The sequence below is a fragment of the Astatotilapia calliptera genome, chromosome 17 (assembly GCF_900246225.1).
Source record: "Astatotilapia calliptera chromosome 17, fAstCal1.2, whole genome shotgun sequence".
NCBI lineage: Eukaryota > Metazoa > Chordata > Actinopteri > Cichliformes > Cichlidae > Astatotilapia > Astatotilapia calliptera.
This window is the reverse complement of record NC_039318.1, coordinates 28,808,856-28,822,182: the sequence shown is the minus strand read 5'-3', so window position 1 is coordinate 28,822,182 and position 13,327 is coordinate 28,808,856. Positions and strand designations below refer to the sequence as shown.

Genomic DNA, 13,327 nt, shown 5'->3' with positions numbered 1-13,327 from the left:
AGAATATGTGTGCATGTATGGGCATCATCCCTTAATAAAAATGTACTCATAAAAAGTCTTAAAAATATTATCCATCCACCCTGACATTCACAAAGATCACCATTAACTCTTTTATTTGAATCAAAGTTTAACTCTGCTACACCGCTACTGAAGTTAATGGTAAGTAGAATCCATGACAAGGCTGGCTGAGGAGAGGAAGCAGGAAGGGAGAGGAGAGGAAGCCTAGTTTTCCCACACTAATCTACTGGGAGGGAGAGCGCAATGAGACTGTGTAAAAAGTGATGTTTGACGTTCCTGACAGTAAATAGCACTTGTGAAAGCAGACTCGGTGCCAGTTCTGGTGATTTTAGCCATATCACATGATCCAAATCTGCAGGCTGATTTTGTTTACATTTGCATTTCTATACAAGAAATCTACTTCTCATCTATGTACACGGCTTATGGCATTGTGAAACCTGCACAGGTTTTTGTCTTGAGTGTTTGGGACACTGAGTTTATGTATAATGAAATGATCAAATTGCCATTTGAAGGCAAGAGCAGTTTCACAAACACAACATCCATTAAGCGGGTACTTCCTGTGCTGATGTGGACGTGATTTATACATAAGCCCTGAAAGTGCGACCAAATGTTCCAGCGTTCCAGTTAAAATTACGCTGATGCCAGAAACCTTATTAAACTGTATTTTACTGTGTCTTTAGTTAACCGTCAAAAACAGGGAGCAATTTATTACTAAAAAAACTCACGCTGTATGATCGAGGTTGGTCTGTTCCATACACTTCACTAGGTACACCTTGCTTGTACAAAGCTTGCGCCCTTTGCCTTCAGATGTGCCTTAACATATCACAAAGGTGCTCTATTGGACTGAGATCTGGTGACTGTGGAGCCCATTTGAGTACAGCGAACTCATATTTAGAACAAAGTTTGAGATGAGGTTATGTTTAAAGCATGATCTCACATAAAACAAATTTGCTAACAGGGTATTGTGAGGTTATAATTATTATACACATTGGTTCATGGTGCAGTCAGATAGTTGTTTATACTTGAATTTGTAGTGTAGGCTGTAGAGGTGGCAACTTTAATCTGCCCTCATCTTTTTTTGTAATGAAATAGAAAAGTGAGCTGAGCCACCATCAAAATTGGATCCTGCTTGGTTGTAATAAATGTACCTTAAATAACTTTTCTTCCTCATTCTCATGGTCAATTTAAACTTCAGAAAGTCCTTTTGACCATGTCCAAATGGCAATACGCATTCAGTTCCCACCTTGTGATTGGCTATTTAGATATTTACATTACTAAGCAGTTAAACTAGAGCACCTAATGTAGTGGCTGCTGAGCGTAAATTTACTGAAATTACTTCAGGTTGTGCCCAACAAATATATGAGGACAACAAAAAAACAACAACAGACACAGTTTTTTTTTTTTTAACATTTAATAGCCAATAAAAATATATTCCAGTTTATGTAATGGGAAAACATCCCAGCCAAAAAGAAAAAAAAAAAAGCCCATAGAAACATTTTAATATTCTGGTTACAGAAACAGTGCAGATGAGTTTTGAATTAAAACAGCATCTGACAATATGCTGTAAAATCTTAAACTTTACATTCTGATATACCTTTAAATACATGCTGGTTATTTGTACAATTTTCTTCTTGAGTAAAAAAATAGGGAATAAAATCTTCCTCTTTTTTTTCCTGAATGATATTCTCTGCTTTTGCTGCTGCTGATGTTTCTGCCTGGTAGCTACTGTCCAGGCTGGCTATGAGTTTAACACGCACGTTAATTACCAACTAAAAACCCGGACTCTGAAAAAATGTAGGCAATTTAAGTGCCGAATGAGAAACAACTGAATGAGAAATATCACTTTACGTGGCAAAAGTAGTTTAACAGTATTGTGCAAATGCAATAAAACCTTTTAAATTTTATGTTCAATCTCCACCGGGTCTACAACAAACCTGAACAATTAACAATGTTGCTGTTGATGATTTAATTAACCAAATTTTCTAAGCTTCAGATTATTAAATCATATTAATAGACCACTCTAGGCTTCATTTGTTTAGAACCGTTTATCAGCTTAGGTGATATTTAATTTTCTGAAATCTCTTTACATAAAGCGAACACAAATTCCTTACTATGCGACATAAACCAATCACCTTTATGCCACTTGATTTAAAACACAGGTATACCTCCAAACTAGTTCTCTGTGAGGTAGTGCAGGTTGTCAGGCTCCTGTAATTTTCTTGTCTTTTTAAGCTGGACTGACATTGACGTTTTCCTTCCTTTCCCTTTCCTTCAAACACATTATAATATTCAGAAAGTGCTGCAAAAAAAACCCCTTTTCTTTCCTTCACAATTTCAGCGATTGCCGGATAAAGTTATGCCGCAGGCTTGCTCGTCCACTTCAATATGCATCAGCTGACAACAGTTAGTTAACTAAAATTACAATGTAGACACTTATCACTGCTCGTGTCTGTTAAAAAGGATAGGAATAAAAGTCATCACGACAATGTAATAACAGATTTAAAAACCTGCTGGTGGTAAAATACACAAACCTGTTATGCCCAAGTAAAATAATAAGAGATTAAAATAATATCTGAAGATGTCTTTTAGCTCTAGACTAGGAAGACTTATTTGTTAAAGGCTGGCTGGTGTGAGACAACTGACTGAAAGGAAATATTGCTACACTTACTGGAAAAGAAAGAGTATCAGAAACATCCTGGAAAACTGGAAGGTTTGCAGCATGTTTTGTTTTTGCTAAAGACTCAAAGGGTGAGGTCAAGGGTAAAATCTGTATTCAACAGACTAAACCAAATTTTTTTTGAACATGATGTTACTTGTGATAGCTTTGTGCAACAAGAGACTTGGCTTGGAGCAAACAGAGTCAGGCTTCCTAACGATAGAGTGCAGAGGAGGTACAGAGTGTGTGTTTAAGTACGTGTGTGTGTGATTTGGAATAGGAAGTGGTGCATCCATATGAGGTGTAAGAAGTAGCCTCCGGGAAGGGTGCGTGTGTAGAACGAGGGTGTGAAGCTGCATCAATACTTGTTGCTGGAGTCCTTAGCAAAGCGGCTGGCATAGGCTTCATAGATGGAGTCCAGGAATGAGCTGTCGTTCTGAAATACACAAGCAGGCAACTTCATACAAAATCCTCAAGTGTGTGTGTTTGTTTTTGCTTATTCTCTGTTTTTCTCTTTGCAAACAAAACAACTGCACTGATTTGGCTACAACGTGAGCACAACAACTGGACAGCGAGCCCCGTTGTGAAGCCATAATAGACCACAAACTTTAAGGAATAATCACCTGTATCAGATGCAGCAGTGTGGCTTGAAGCTGACTTCTGGAAAGGATTCTGACCTCCTCCTGCAGAGGGGGTCTGGGCACAGTTGAGGGTGTGTGGGAGCTCTCCTGACCAACTGCAGACAACCCACTGCTAGGCTTTGTCTGAGTGAACATACTCGGGGAAAGGAGCAGATTTGGGGCAACAGTGGCTGGTATCCTCTGAGGCGAGATCACCTACACAAACAGGGAGCACTGTACTGTTGCAGCTATCAAGTCACCAATTTAACTAGCATTTGCCATTTGCTCTGTTTATATAATTGATAAAATCAACTACTAACTGTTTACACTGGGCTTTACCTGTAACTGCAGCGCAGCTTTCTGACCTGCAGTGGCTACAGTTGGGTTTGGAATTGTGCCTAAAATCACGCATGCACCCTGGTTTTGGGCTGGCCCCAGGAATCGAGGAGCCAGTCCTGGACAGATCCGAGGTGGCTCACTAGAGGCCAGGCTCTGCTCCTGCTGGACCAACTGGAGCTTTTGGAGGAGCTCATGAGGTGACACCATACCTGGCACGTGAGACAATCCTGACGAGAAAGCACGAAGGTAACAAAAACAAGAATTACTTTTAATGAGCAGCTAAACAGGTGCACCTAATGAAGTGGTTGGTGAGTGCACTCTACAGTAAATCATTTCCAAAAGTGTGGATTTCCGTGCATTGTGCATGCATGTACATGTATGAGCTCCAGTCCTGTGGGAAACACTGCAATGGAACTTACTACAGATAATGTGTCTTGTAACTGGGAAAAAAAATAGTTCCTCCGCAGTTTCTTAATTTAACTACTGTTTATATGTAGTTTCAAATTATTGGAAAAACTGGTTAGAGCTTCAGTAACGATCGGCTTAAGTTTGTGCACAACACTAAAACCCTGCTAGTTAGCGACTGCAAACAATAAAAAACTTGAATACTATACCTTGTGAAGGTTGAATGACTTGATTACTGGTCACCTGAGATGACAACAAACCTGGTAAAGCAAGGAGAATCCCATTAAAACTATAGAAAAGTTATTCTTCCCATAGTTTATTAGCATTGTAATTATAAAAATGTATGTAGCACACTGATTCAGTACAGGGTTAGCTTGTTTGTTTGTGAACACTTAACACAAAAGATTTTCCCACCTGTTCCCTGTGCAGCTGGAGCAGTCTGGCTGTTTTGCTTAATTTCAGGTTGAGAATTGGACAAGCTGATAAACAGCTGCTGGCTTTGTTGTGCTTGAAGGTGAGAGCGTGACACAGAATTCACCATTACAGGCTGGGAGGAGAGATGAGGGTTCTGCTGTAGAGAGGAAGGGTTGGAGCAACAATTAGGGGCCGCAGAGGAGAAAGAGGTGGTGGGTAGAGGAGGTGGTTGGGTTTGGAAAAGTCTCCTGATTGGATCAGGATGAAGCTGATGCTGGTGATGGTGTTGTTGTTGCTGATGGTGGTAAAGATGATGGTGGTGGTGGTGATGCTCCAGCGGCACCCCGTTGTCACACAGCCGGTTCTCGGGGGACTCGGACACGGTCTGAAGCACCCCTCCCACAGTCCCGACACCTCTCTGTCCCTGCATGAGCTTTGCGATGGCCGGGCAGTGCTGCTGCTGGTGAGCGCTTGAGGGACTCTGCAACAAGCCAGAAACAACATTTGCTCCATCTTCCACAGCCTTGATTCCTCCATCAGAGGCCACATTTCTGCCAGAGTTCACTGTATCATCGTAGGTGAGTGTGCGAGCTACAGGCGGGCGAGATACTTTTCCCGCTGATGATCCCAGTGCTGGAGCATTTGCAAAAGGGTCAGAGTCAGGTTTAGTTGAACGTTGCTGAGAGCCAAACAGAGTAGCCAAAGAAAGAGACTTGGGCTCAGCACCTTCATTGTCCTAGATGAGAGAAGCACAGTAGAATAAGAAAGATGATGAGTTAGAGGCACAAACAGAAACAACACTAGCAGGGTTTTATACACAACAATGGAAGAAAACCATTACAAACTCTCTTTTGTACATGAAAAATGTGATTTTAACAGGGTTAAACTGGGTGTTCTACCTGAGTGTTTGGTTTAACGGGTATTGGTTTAATCAGGTGGGGGTTTCCATAAAGAACACTGCTGCCACCAATCTCCTTTGGCTCTGAGGTTGATTTTTCCTAAGACAGGTGCACAGAGAGAATAGACAAAGGACAGACAATTAACAAAATAAGTAAATAAATACATAAAAACTATATCACAAAAATTGCCAAAAAAGTAGATTACTATAAGTGACTAACTGAGGATCCTAGAAAATACTCCCTGCATCCTATAGGTCTAAATGAACAAATGTAAATGCAAAGATTATTAGGGCTTAGCTATTCCCAGCATTTTAATCTGTGTTGTTCTAATTGTTTTATTCTCTTCAAAATCCTACAGTGTGCACATACCTTATCATACTCTGTGCGGGCTTTGGTTAACATCTGGATGATGTCCACTCCCTTTGCTTCACCTTTTCCCCCTCCCCCTGCTCTTACTTCTCCTGGGGATAACCAACCACCCTGGGACTGAGCCAGGACCTGCTCCTGCTGGGTCAGACTGCACACATGAATAAAAGAGTCTTCTGTCAAGCTTTGGCAGCTGGTCCATAACTCATTAGTCATTTTTAAGCACACCAAATCTTGTTTTGAAGATCATCCAATTACAGTTACTTACATCTTCATCCTCTGGGCGATGCGCTGACAGTCCTCCTTATCATAGAACCAAATCCCATGGATTGCCACTGGGGAAGAAGACAGAATTGAACTTTTGAGCACATTACATTAACAAAAATCCAGCAAATTATTTGCAGTAATGACCCTGTTGAAAATCTAGTTAGCTTGGTGTAATAATAAAACTGTCTGCTCAGTCCAGGTCAGCAGACAACAAAATGAGTTTCCCAGACAATTGAATGAATGTGTAGCCATGCTGTAGCACAATTTTGCTGCAATGACGTCAGTGCAGACCTAACAGATAGATAAACTGTTTATTATTAGCCCTGGTGGGTATAACCCCAGGGTTTAAAATGAGTCATTTCCCAGCCAAGCCAATAGGAACAAAAGCCAGCAATGCAATTATACAATGAAACATGGGCCCCAGGAGTGCCCTGATCTACGTAAACACGGTCAGCAAGGGAGGAAAAAGACACTTGCCCAGTTTTGTAGATGGGATGAACTATTTTACAAAGTGATTAATTTTACTGTTTGCATTTGTGCTTTCTTTTGAAAAATTTATCGTTGTTGCATAACCACTTAATTGCAGCCACTAAGGAAGGGCTTAGAATTTTGCATGGAAAAAATTAATTTCCCGTGATGTTCTAAAGAAGCCCAGATCCTGAAGTCGTTGAACTTTTTCCTTTATCAACTTGGATGTTCAACCTGCATGACAAGTTTATCAAATGAGAAGACATGTGAGTGGAGGGCTCTAGCAATACTCATGGTGCTACTCTGCCCAAGACAAAAACAACTTTGCTGCTGTTTGTTGATGTCTGGGGAAGATCCCAATCCCCAAAAAGAAAAGAGGCAAAGAGTAAAAGATATGAGAGTAAATTAAGTACAGAGAAAAACTTAAGTAACGCAAAGATAAGTAAATAAGGTAAAAAAAAAAAAAAAAAGAACAATCAGTGGGGTCTATACCATGACTAAGTTCTTATGTAATCCAATTGAATACAAGACACATTCCCACACACACACACAGACATGAACAAAAATACACACCCACTTGGCTACAAATGGGGCTGGGTAAGGCATCGAGGTCAAAGTGGATGAGGGGAACAGACAGAGAGGGAGAGGCTGAGACACATACGTACACAGAGAGTTCAGTTGAGCCTGGGAAAATAAGCCCAGGACCAAATAAGTAACTGCAGTGGGAGGCTGACTGGTGGAGCCAGAGCCACTTAGTGCTCAGTGTGCTCACAGGGGATGAGACTATTCGACAGAGACGGAGAGAGACACGGTGAAAGTCTGACAGCTGGAAAATGGAGGAAAAATGAGCAAGATGAATGGAAAGAAGTGAAGTGTGTTACAGGGGAGATCGTTAAGCACATCAAAATAGAAACATGTCAGTGAATACTAAAAAGAACCTGTGACATTTCAGACATTAGACACTCCATTTGGCCAGCATGTTGCTCTCTCTCAGTCTCAAAGAAAGGGAGAAGAAGATAAGATAAAAGATGTGCATGTGCTTTTAAAATAGAAGACTTCCACACCAACAGGACCTGTAGAAACTATATCAACAAGATAGGAAAGAGAAAAAAAGAGTGAGGGCGATAGAGCGATACAGAGAGAGAGCGAGCGAGAGAGCCGAAAAGTGGTTGTGGCCATAAGGTTACAAATTCGAGAGGGAGAAAGAGAGAGCTCCACTCGACACTGGAAATTGAAAGAGAAAGACAGAGGGGTTTTTGAAATGTATGCCTCGAGCAAAGGACCAAACCAACTCGACCGGGAACTCCACTGAACGGCCACGTGGGACGACAACTTCAGCAGGACTACAACTTAAGCTTGAGACTGATATCAGGAAGAGTGACAGCTTCAAAAACCACCACAGACACAGCCTGTCTGTTACGGTTTGAACAAAATATATTGGAAACCCAGCAAAGCCTGTAAGTGATTCACAACTGAACCTGTGTGGTCCTTTGAAACCCTCTGCGCCTACGATATAGCAGCCCATCAGAAAGCACCAGCCTTTAGAAACTCTTCAACGGGACACTTTAAAAAAAAAAAAGTCTTGTGTTTTATGTTTGAGAAACAACGCTTAAAGTTGACATTTCAGTTACTCTGTTACTGTGAGACTGTTTACCTTTAGTAGAGTCATAAATTCAGCCAAATTTACAAGCAGAAGTGATGACCAAGATAAATTTGGTACACTTTCACTGCAGTATGAGATCACCTTTGTGAAGGAAGTTCATAGTATCAGTCATGAGGAAGAGTAATAACATCCTTTTCGCCAGCGTTTAGTTTCCTGGAGGTTTTTCAGGAATTACGTGCTCCTGAAGTAAAGCAAACTGATGCTGTTGCATGAGAGGACATTTCAGGGAAAACTGGAGGAGGAGTAAATATTGACATTCACAGCTAGTAAAGTCTCGTATACCACTTCTGTTACACCTTCCTCTTGAGACTTAACTGCAAGGATGTTCAAATTGCTCTTCTGCATCTGAAACCCTCATAATAAAGAACTACTGGGAAACCTGTATGTGTACAACCTGATATTTACACAGCGCCATCAGTAGATCTGTGGTCCTAAAGAAGAAAAAGGAAGCGGAGCATCGCGTTTGGCATCTATTGGCCAGATAAGTAATTACTGGCACTGCTTTTTAATATCAGTTCTGAGCAATTTTTACGTTGTGGAGACAGAAAGAGGTAATATCATCATCGGACTGTGAGAACACTGAGAGATCATGCTGAGGGGCCTGTTTGAGAGGAAACCTAAACATGAGAGGCTGCAGGAGGAACCCGAAGTCAGATTTAGAGGATTGCTGGTGACAGAGAGAGACCTGGGATATCGATACATCCCACCTGGAGGTAAGAATCTCCATATAGCCATTGATGTACTTCTTAGATATATGACATACCAGACATACCAGTGGATTACATACCAGACGATCCGACCCACATCAGTGTTAAATCTAAGTGCTGATATTAGGGGTGGAAATGACTGATTAGGATGATGCTCACGACCTTTTACCTGTTTTATTTGTAGCACTTTGGTCAACATTGTTGGATGTAAAGTGCGTTATAAATAAAGATGCTATGCTATGCTATCACAGTACATCGATTTGTAATACACTAGAAGTCCACATTGCATGAAAGCATCTGTGCAACTGAAGAGTAAAAAGCACAGAAGTCAGGGTGTGTCAACTGTCATTATCATATCATTTTAACCGCACATCGATTCATCTTATTACCTCACTGATGTTTTTCCACCCACTGTGTTGAAACAGAAGTCTGTTAACTTCTCATCACCTAATCCTCATTCATTTGTTAACCACTGCCACAAAAAGTCATTAAAGCGCGACTCTGGTAAGTCAAATTTGTGAGTCCATTTGACATGCTTATGCATGATAATAAAAAGGCAGATTTTTGTTACCAGGGTACAGATAGTATAGTGCAAGAAAAAACAATATAATTTACTGCTGGACTGATAATGAGTTCTAACCAAAGCTGCAAGAAAGATTCGAAAATTTGTCAAAATCATAAAAATTAGATCATACAAGTTTTAGCTCTATATTGCTCATCAGCAACAACCAAAATTCACAAAAATCAGCTGAACAGCTGTATGTGAATAACGGGGCAACTGAACATTACAAGTGCAGATGCTAGACAGGACTCTAAATAGTCTTCCTTTTAATCATGTAGACTAAGATATGTGCCTGGATAAATAATGCCTTGCTTTGGGCAAATATCTCCTCCCTAAATATTGCCTTGTTCTTTGGTATATCTCCGTGCTTTATTTTTAGCATTGGTTGCCACTTTGTGCCAACGGTCATTCCAGGAAGTTACAGCAGCGCTGAGAGCAACATGTTTATCTAATGATAAGATTCCACGGCCCCGTCCACACAGAGGTCATGGCGCATTAGGACTGGCAGCATTACCAGCAGCTTATGATTCAGACAATGAAGAACCATTTACAGCAATATAAATTTTGGCCCTGTTTATGCAGTTTTCTGGAAGGACACCACACAAACACCATCATCCTGGAACCGCTCAGTGAATGTTGGCTTAGTCATGCTGAACTTGAGATGTTTTTCACAGCATCTGAGGTGCAGTTTGTGTGGTTGTTTTAATACCATTGTTTGTTTCTGCTACTATTGTTTTGCATAGCTCCTTTTCTGATGTTTTATCATCTTTATTCAATCATCGTAATCAAATAGAGTCATTAGGGTAGACCATTAGGTTTGCCATGTAACCACCGACTCTTTGAGTCATAACTCCTCCCCATAATTGCATTTTATCAGAGGAAACCATCATTAACTGTGTTTTGATTACTAGTTTTATATGCTGTTAAAGTTTGCTCCTTCCATGGATAAGCTTGTTAGCTCACTTTAGATTCATTCTCCATTACTGATGCTCTGACCACAGGCCAGCGTTATCACAGATCATCTTTAATGCACCCCGAGTGCATTTAAGGCTGGTGCAAAAGGTGTAATGAGGTCACTGAGCAAAGTTTATGCCAGACGCATCATTGCTCTGAGCCTTCAGGATGTTTAATAATGGCTTTGTGTCAGTAAGAAAAATGAAGCACTACAGTAAGAGGATCGAAGCAGGCACAAGGAATTCAGTGGTATCTAAACACAGCATTCCACCTGCCATTTACTAAGCCTGATGGAGGGAGACCGAGGCAGGGAGGGAGGTCTGTGTGTGCCAGCGACTTCTGAGTGTATGTATGTGTGTTTAGATTATCAGTGACAGTTGCAGCGTATCTAATCTCCGCTGGCTGATTTTGTAGTGCTGTCAGACTCTTGTCCCAGAGCCACACTCAACAATGTGTTTGTGTATGTGGGAGCCATATGTAGGTCTCGGAGTCAGCCTGATAAAATTCACTGGAGTACCTTAGCTTAGTTCCTTATATGGAATTACTAGTTCCTACTTTAATGAAGTGCATGCTGGACTCTTTGGGCACTTTTATCATGTCATCATCTTTTACATCGATATCTTGTGGATATCGATGCAGTTGTCTTTTTTTAGTGTAAACATTTCAAACGATACAGAGTCTTTGAATTGACTAATCTTCAGAAGTTTAGGTAAAATACTTTACTTCCCCTTTTGGTGTGATGGTAAAAACACTAGCAGTAAGAAAGCACAGTTCACATGGCATTAAATCACTGCAGTGTATTCAGTCAGTCAGTTTCTCCTTACATCGTGCGTTGCGGTAAAGCAGGAACGGGTCCTGGAGCTGGAAGTCCAGGTCTTTGGTGAGTGGCTCTGTCAGATTCTGCATGCTGAGCCGGTTCATAATGGTAAAACCATGCCTAGGAGAGGCCAACCTGAAATTTGAAGACAGCAGAATATAGTGTCATATTCTATGTAGTCCTGTGGAAAAACTAAGTATGTCACGTAGCTTGCAGAACCACTGTCAGCAGTAATAATAATTTCACTGTCTCACTTTATCAGTCTCTCAAATCATTGTGGAGGAATTTTGGCCCACTCTGCTTTACAGTGGAGCTTCTTTTCATTGAGGTTTCCAGGCATTCATTTATGTGCAGCTCTCTTAAGGTTCCACCACAGAATTTCAGTCATGTTGAGGTTGAGGTCTGGACTTTGACTGGGTCACTGCACCATCTTCATTAGTTTCTTTTTCAGTCATTCTGTTGCAGATTTACTGCTATGCTTGGGATTATTGTCATCTTGCGTGAACCAATTTCAGCCAAGCATTAGATGTCAAACAGATGGCCCCAGATCTGATCCTCATGGTGGGCTCAATTACGACAAGGTATCCAGGTCCTGTCACTGCAAAACAAGCCTAAATCATCAACCCTCCACCACCGTGCTCGACAGCTGGTATGATGCGTTTGTTCTGATATGCTGAGTTTGGTTTTCTCAGCTCTGTGCATCTCCACTTTTGCCTCATCTCTCAAAAGGACAGGATTCTTGTGGTTTATTCAGATGCAGCTTTGCAAACCTAAGCTGTGCTGCTATGTTCTGTTAAAAGAAAAGAGGCTTTCTCTTGGTAACCTTGCAGTTTCCCTGAGCATTGCTGCACCGCCAAAACTTTTGCTTTTGTAGAGGTCACGTTATATATTATTATAGTTTTGTATATTATCAAACTCAGTTCAGTTTTGTTACGTCCCGTTCATGCCAGCTTAACAGTTTGTAATTTAGTAAATGTGTCACAAATGACAATGATTAACAGTGTTAATATTTTCATTACCTTGTATATATAAAAAGAGTACCTTCCACTTCTGTCTTCTCCTTAAAACAAATAAGACAACATTAAAGCAACTCCATGTCATAATTGCTCAACCTTATCTCTGTTGATATTAACTTGTGCACCAGCTCGCTATTCTTTCAAAAAGAAGTCCAGTATTTCGACTTTTTGTAGGTGACGAAATAGTCAAAATAGCACATTTCAGGGAACTCTCCAAATATAATGTGAAGTAAAACATAACATAGCAACAACAATTTTTATTTTTATGGAAAATAACGTTAATAACAATAGTCTCTTACTCCTATAAGCTGAGTTAGTTTCAATCTGTCAAAGCGCGCCGAACGGGCAGTGACAAAGCTAAGTTAGCACATGATACATTCACCAACCCTCCGGCTTACCCACTCATTTGTCCTGTTGTTGTAAGTATACAGGGCAACTTGGCTCGCCAGGTCCACAATGTTATTGATGTATGGGTCTTGTCGCTGCAGAGCAGCCAGACTTATATCCAGTCCTTTAGCGGCAAGAGAGCTACTGCTACCTGCTGAAGTCGCTGTCATTGTTCCCTATGGAGACGCTAGCTTGTCAACTAGCTTTAACGGCTACCGACTCACAGTAAGAAGAGGTAAAATCCAAACAAACGGAAAGGAAAAGGGAGATAAATCGATGGCTGCACAGTATTCTATTTTTCAAGTTAAAAATTGATAATTAAAAAACTAAGTCAAGCGCTCCCTAGCTCTAACTGCTACGAGTGAGTTTGAAAATGGCCATATTTCACCGAGATTGTAAACAACGAAGACGTGAGTAGTTGCGCAGCAGCTGCCGATTTCAGCCTTGACAATCAACGTCGAGAAATCGATGGAGCTGTCCTGCAGTCAACTGCACTGAATTTCCTATATATTTCCTTATACAAACCGTCCATGATTATATCAGTATGTACATTATGCTCTCTAGCTGCAGGTAGCATTCATTTAATTATATCTCTGTCATCAGTACAGACTATACTGACGTCAGATGAGGTAATGTTATATCAAAAGGGCTTGCTAAATTATTTATATTGTCTATATATAATAATGGTATTGTTATGTAGTGTGTGTGTGTGTGTGTGTGTGTGTGTGACAGAAAGAAATTATATTTTGCTGTACACTGAGAGTTCATT

The 13,327-nt window shown here is 40.7% G+C and overlaps 1 protein-coding gene across 4 annotated transcripts; it reads right to left on the bottom strand.

The window, feature by feature from the left end:
- Positions 1–1,445: 1,445 nt before the first annotated feature.
- dcp1b (decapping mRNA 1B) lies at positions 1,446–13,036 on the bottom strand. Of its 4 annotated transcripts, XM_026148297.1 has the most exons (12): positions 12,570–13,036; positions 12,175–12,215; positions 11,163–11,290; positions 5,986–6,052; positions 5,721–5,868; positions 5,352–5,450; positions 5,063–5,188; positions 4,453–4,933; positions 4,248–4,298; positions 3,634–3,860; positions 3,298–3,510; positions 1,446–3,110 (listed from the first exon to the last, which is right to left on the bottom strand). In XM_026148297.1, the coding sequence occupies exons 1-12, from the start codon at positions 12,726–12,728 to the stop codon at positions 3,033–3,035; spliced, it is 1,818 nt and encodes a 605-aa protein (XP_026004082.1). In that variant the 5' UTR covers positions 12,729–13,036; the 3' UTR covers positions 1,446–3,032. The 4 variants fall into 4 exon arrangements, with proteins under 4 accessions (XP_026004082.1, XP_026004080.1, XP_026004081.1 ...); XM_026148295.1 differs by having other exon boundaries at positions 4,453–5,188; XM_026148296.1 differs by having other exon boundaries at positions 4,453–5,188; positions 12,175–12,212.
- Positions 13,037–13,327: the final 291 nt, after the last annotated feature.

What these genes read in the sequence shown, in the direction of transcription:
- dcp1b (XM_026148295.1), bottom strand. Translation starts at nt 12,728, where the DNA reads ATGACAGCGACTTCAGCAGGTAGCAGTAGCTCTCTTGCCGCTAAAGGA. An exon ending in CCCGCACAGAGTATGATAAG is followed by an intron (nt 5,451 to 5,720) that starts GTATGTGCACAC and finishes CACCTGTCTTAG; the next exon opens with GAAAAATCAACCTCAGAGCC. An exon ending in CACTGCTGCATCTGATACAG is followed by an intron (nt 3,111 to 3,297) that starts GTGATTATTCCT and finishes TGTGTATTTCAG; the next exon opens with AACGACAGCTCATTCCTGGA.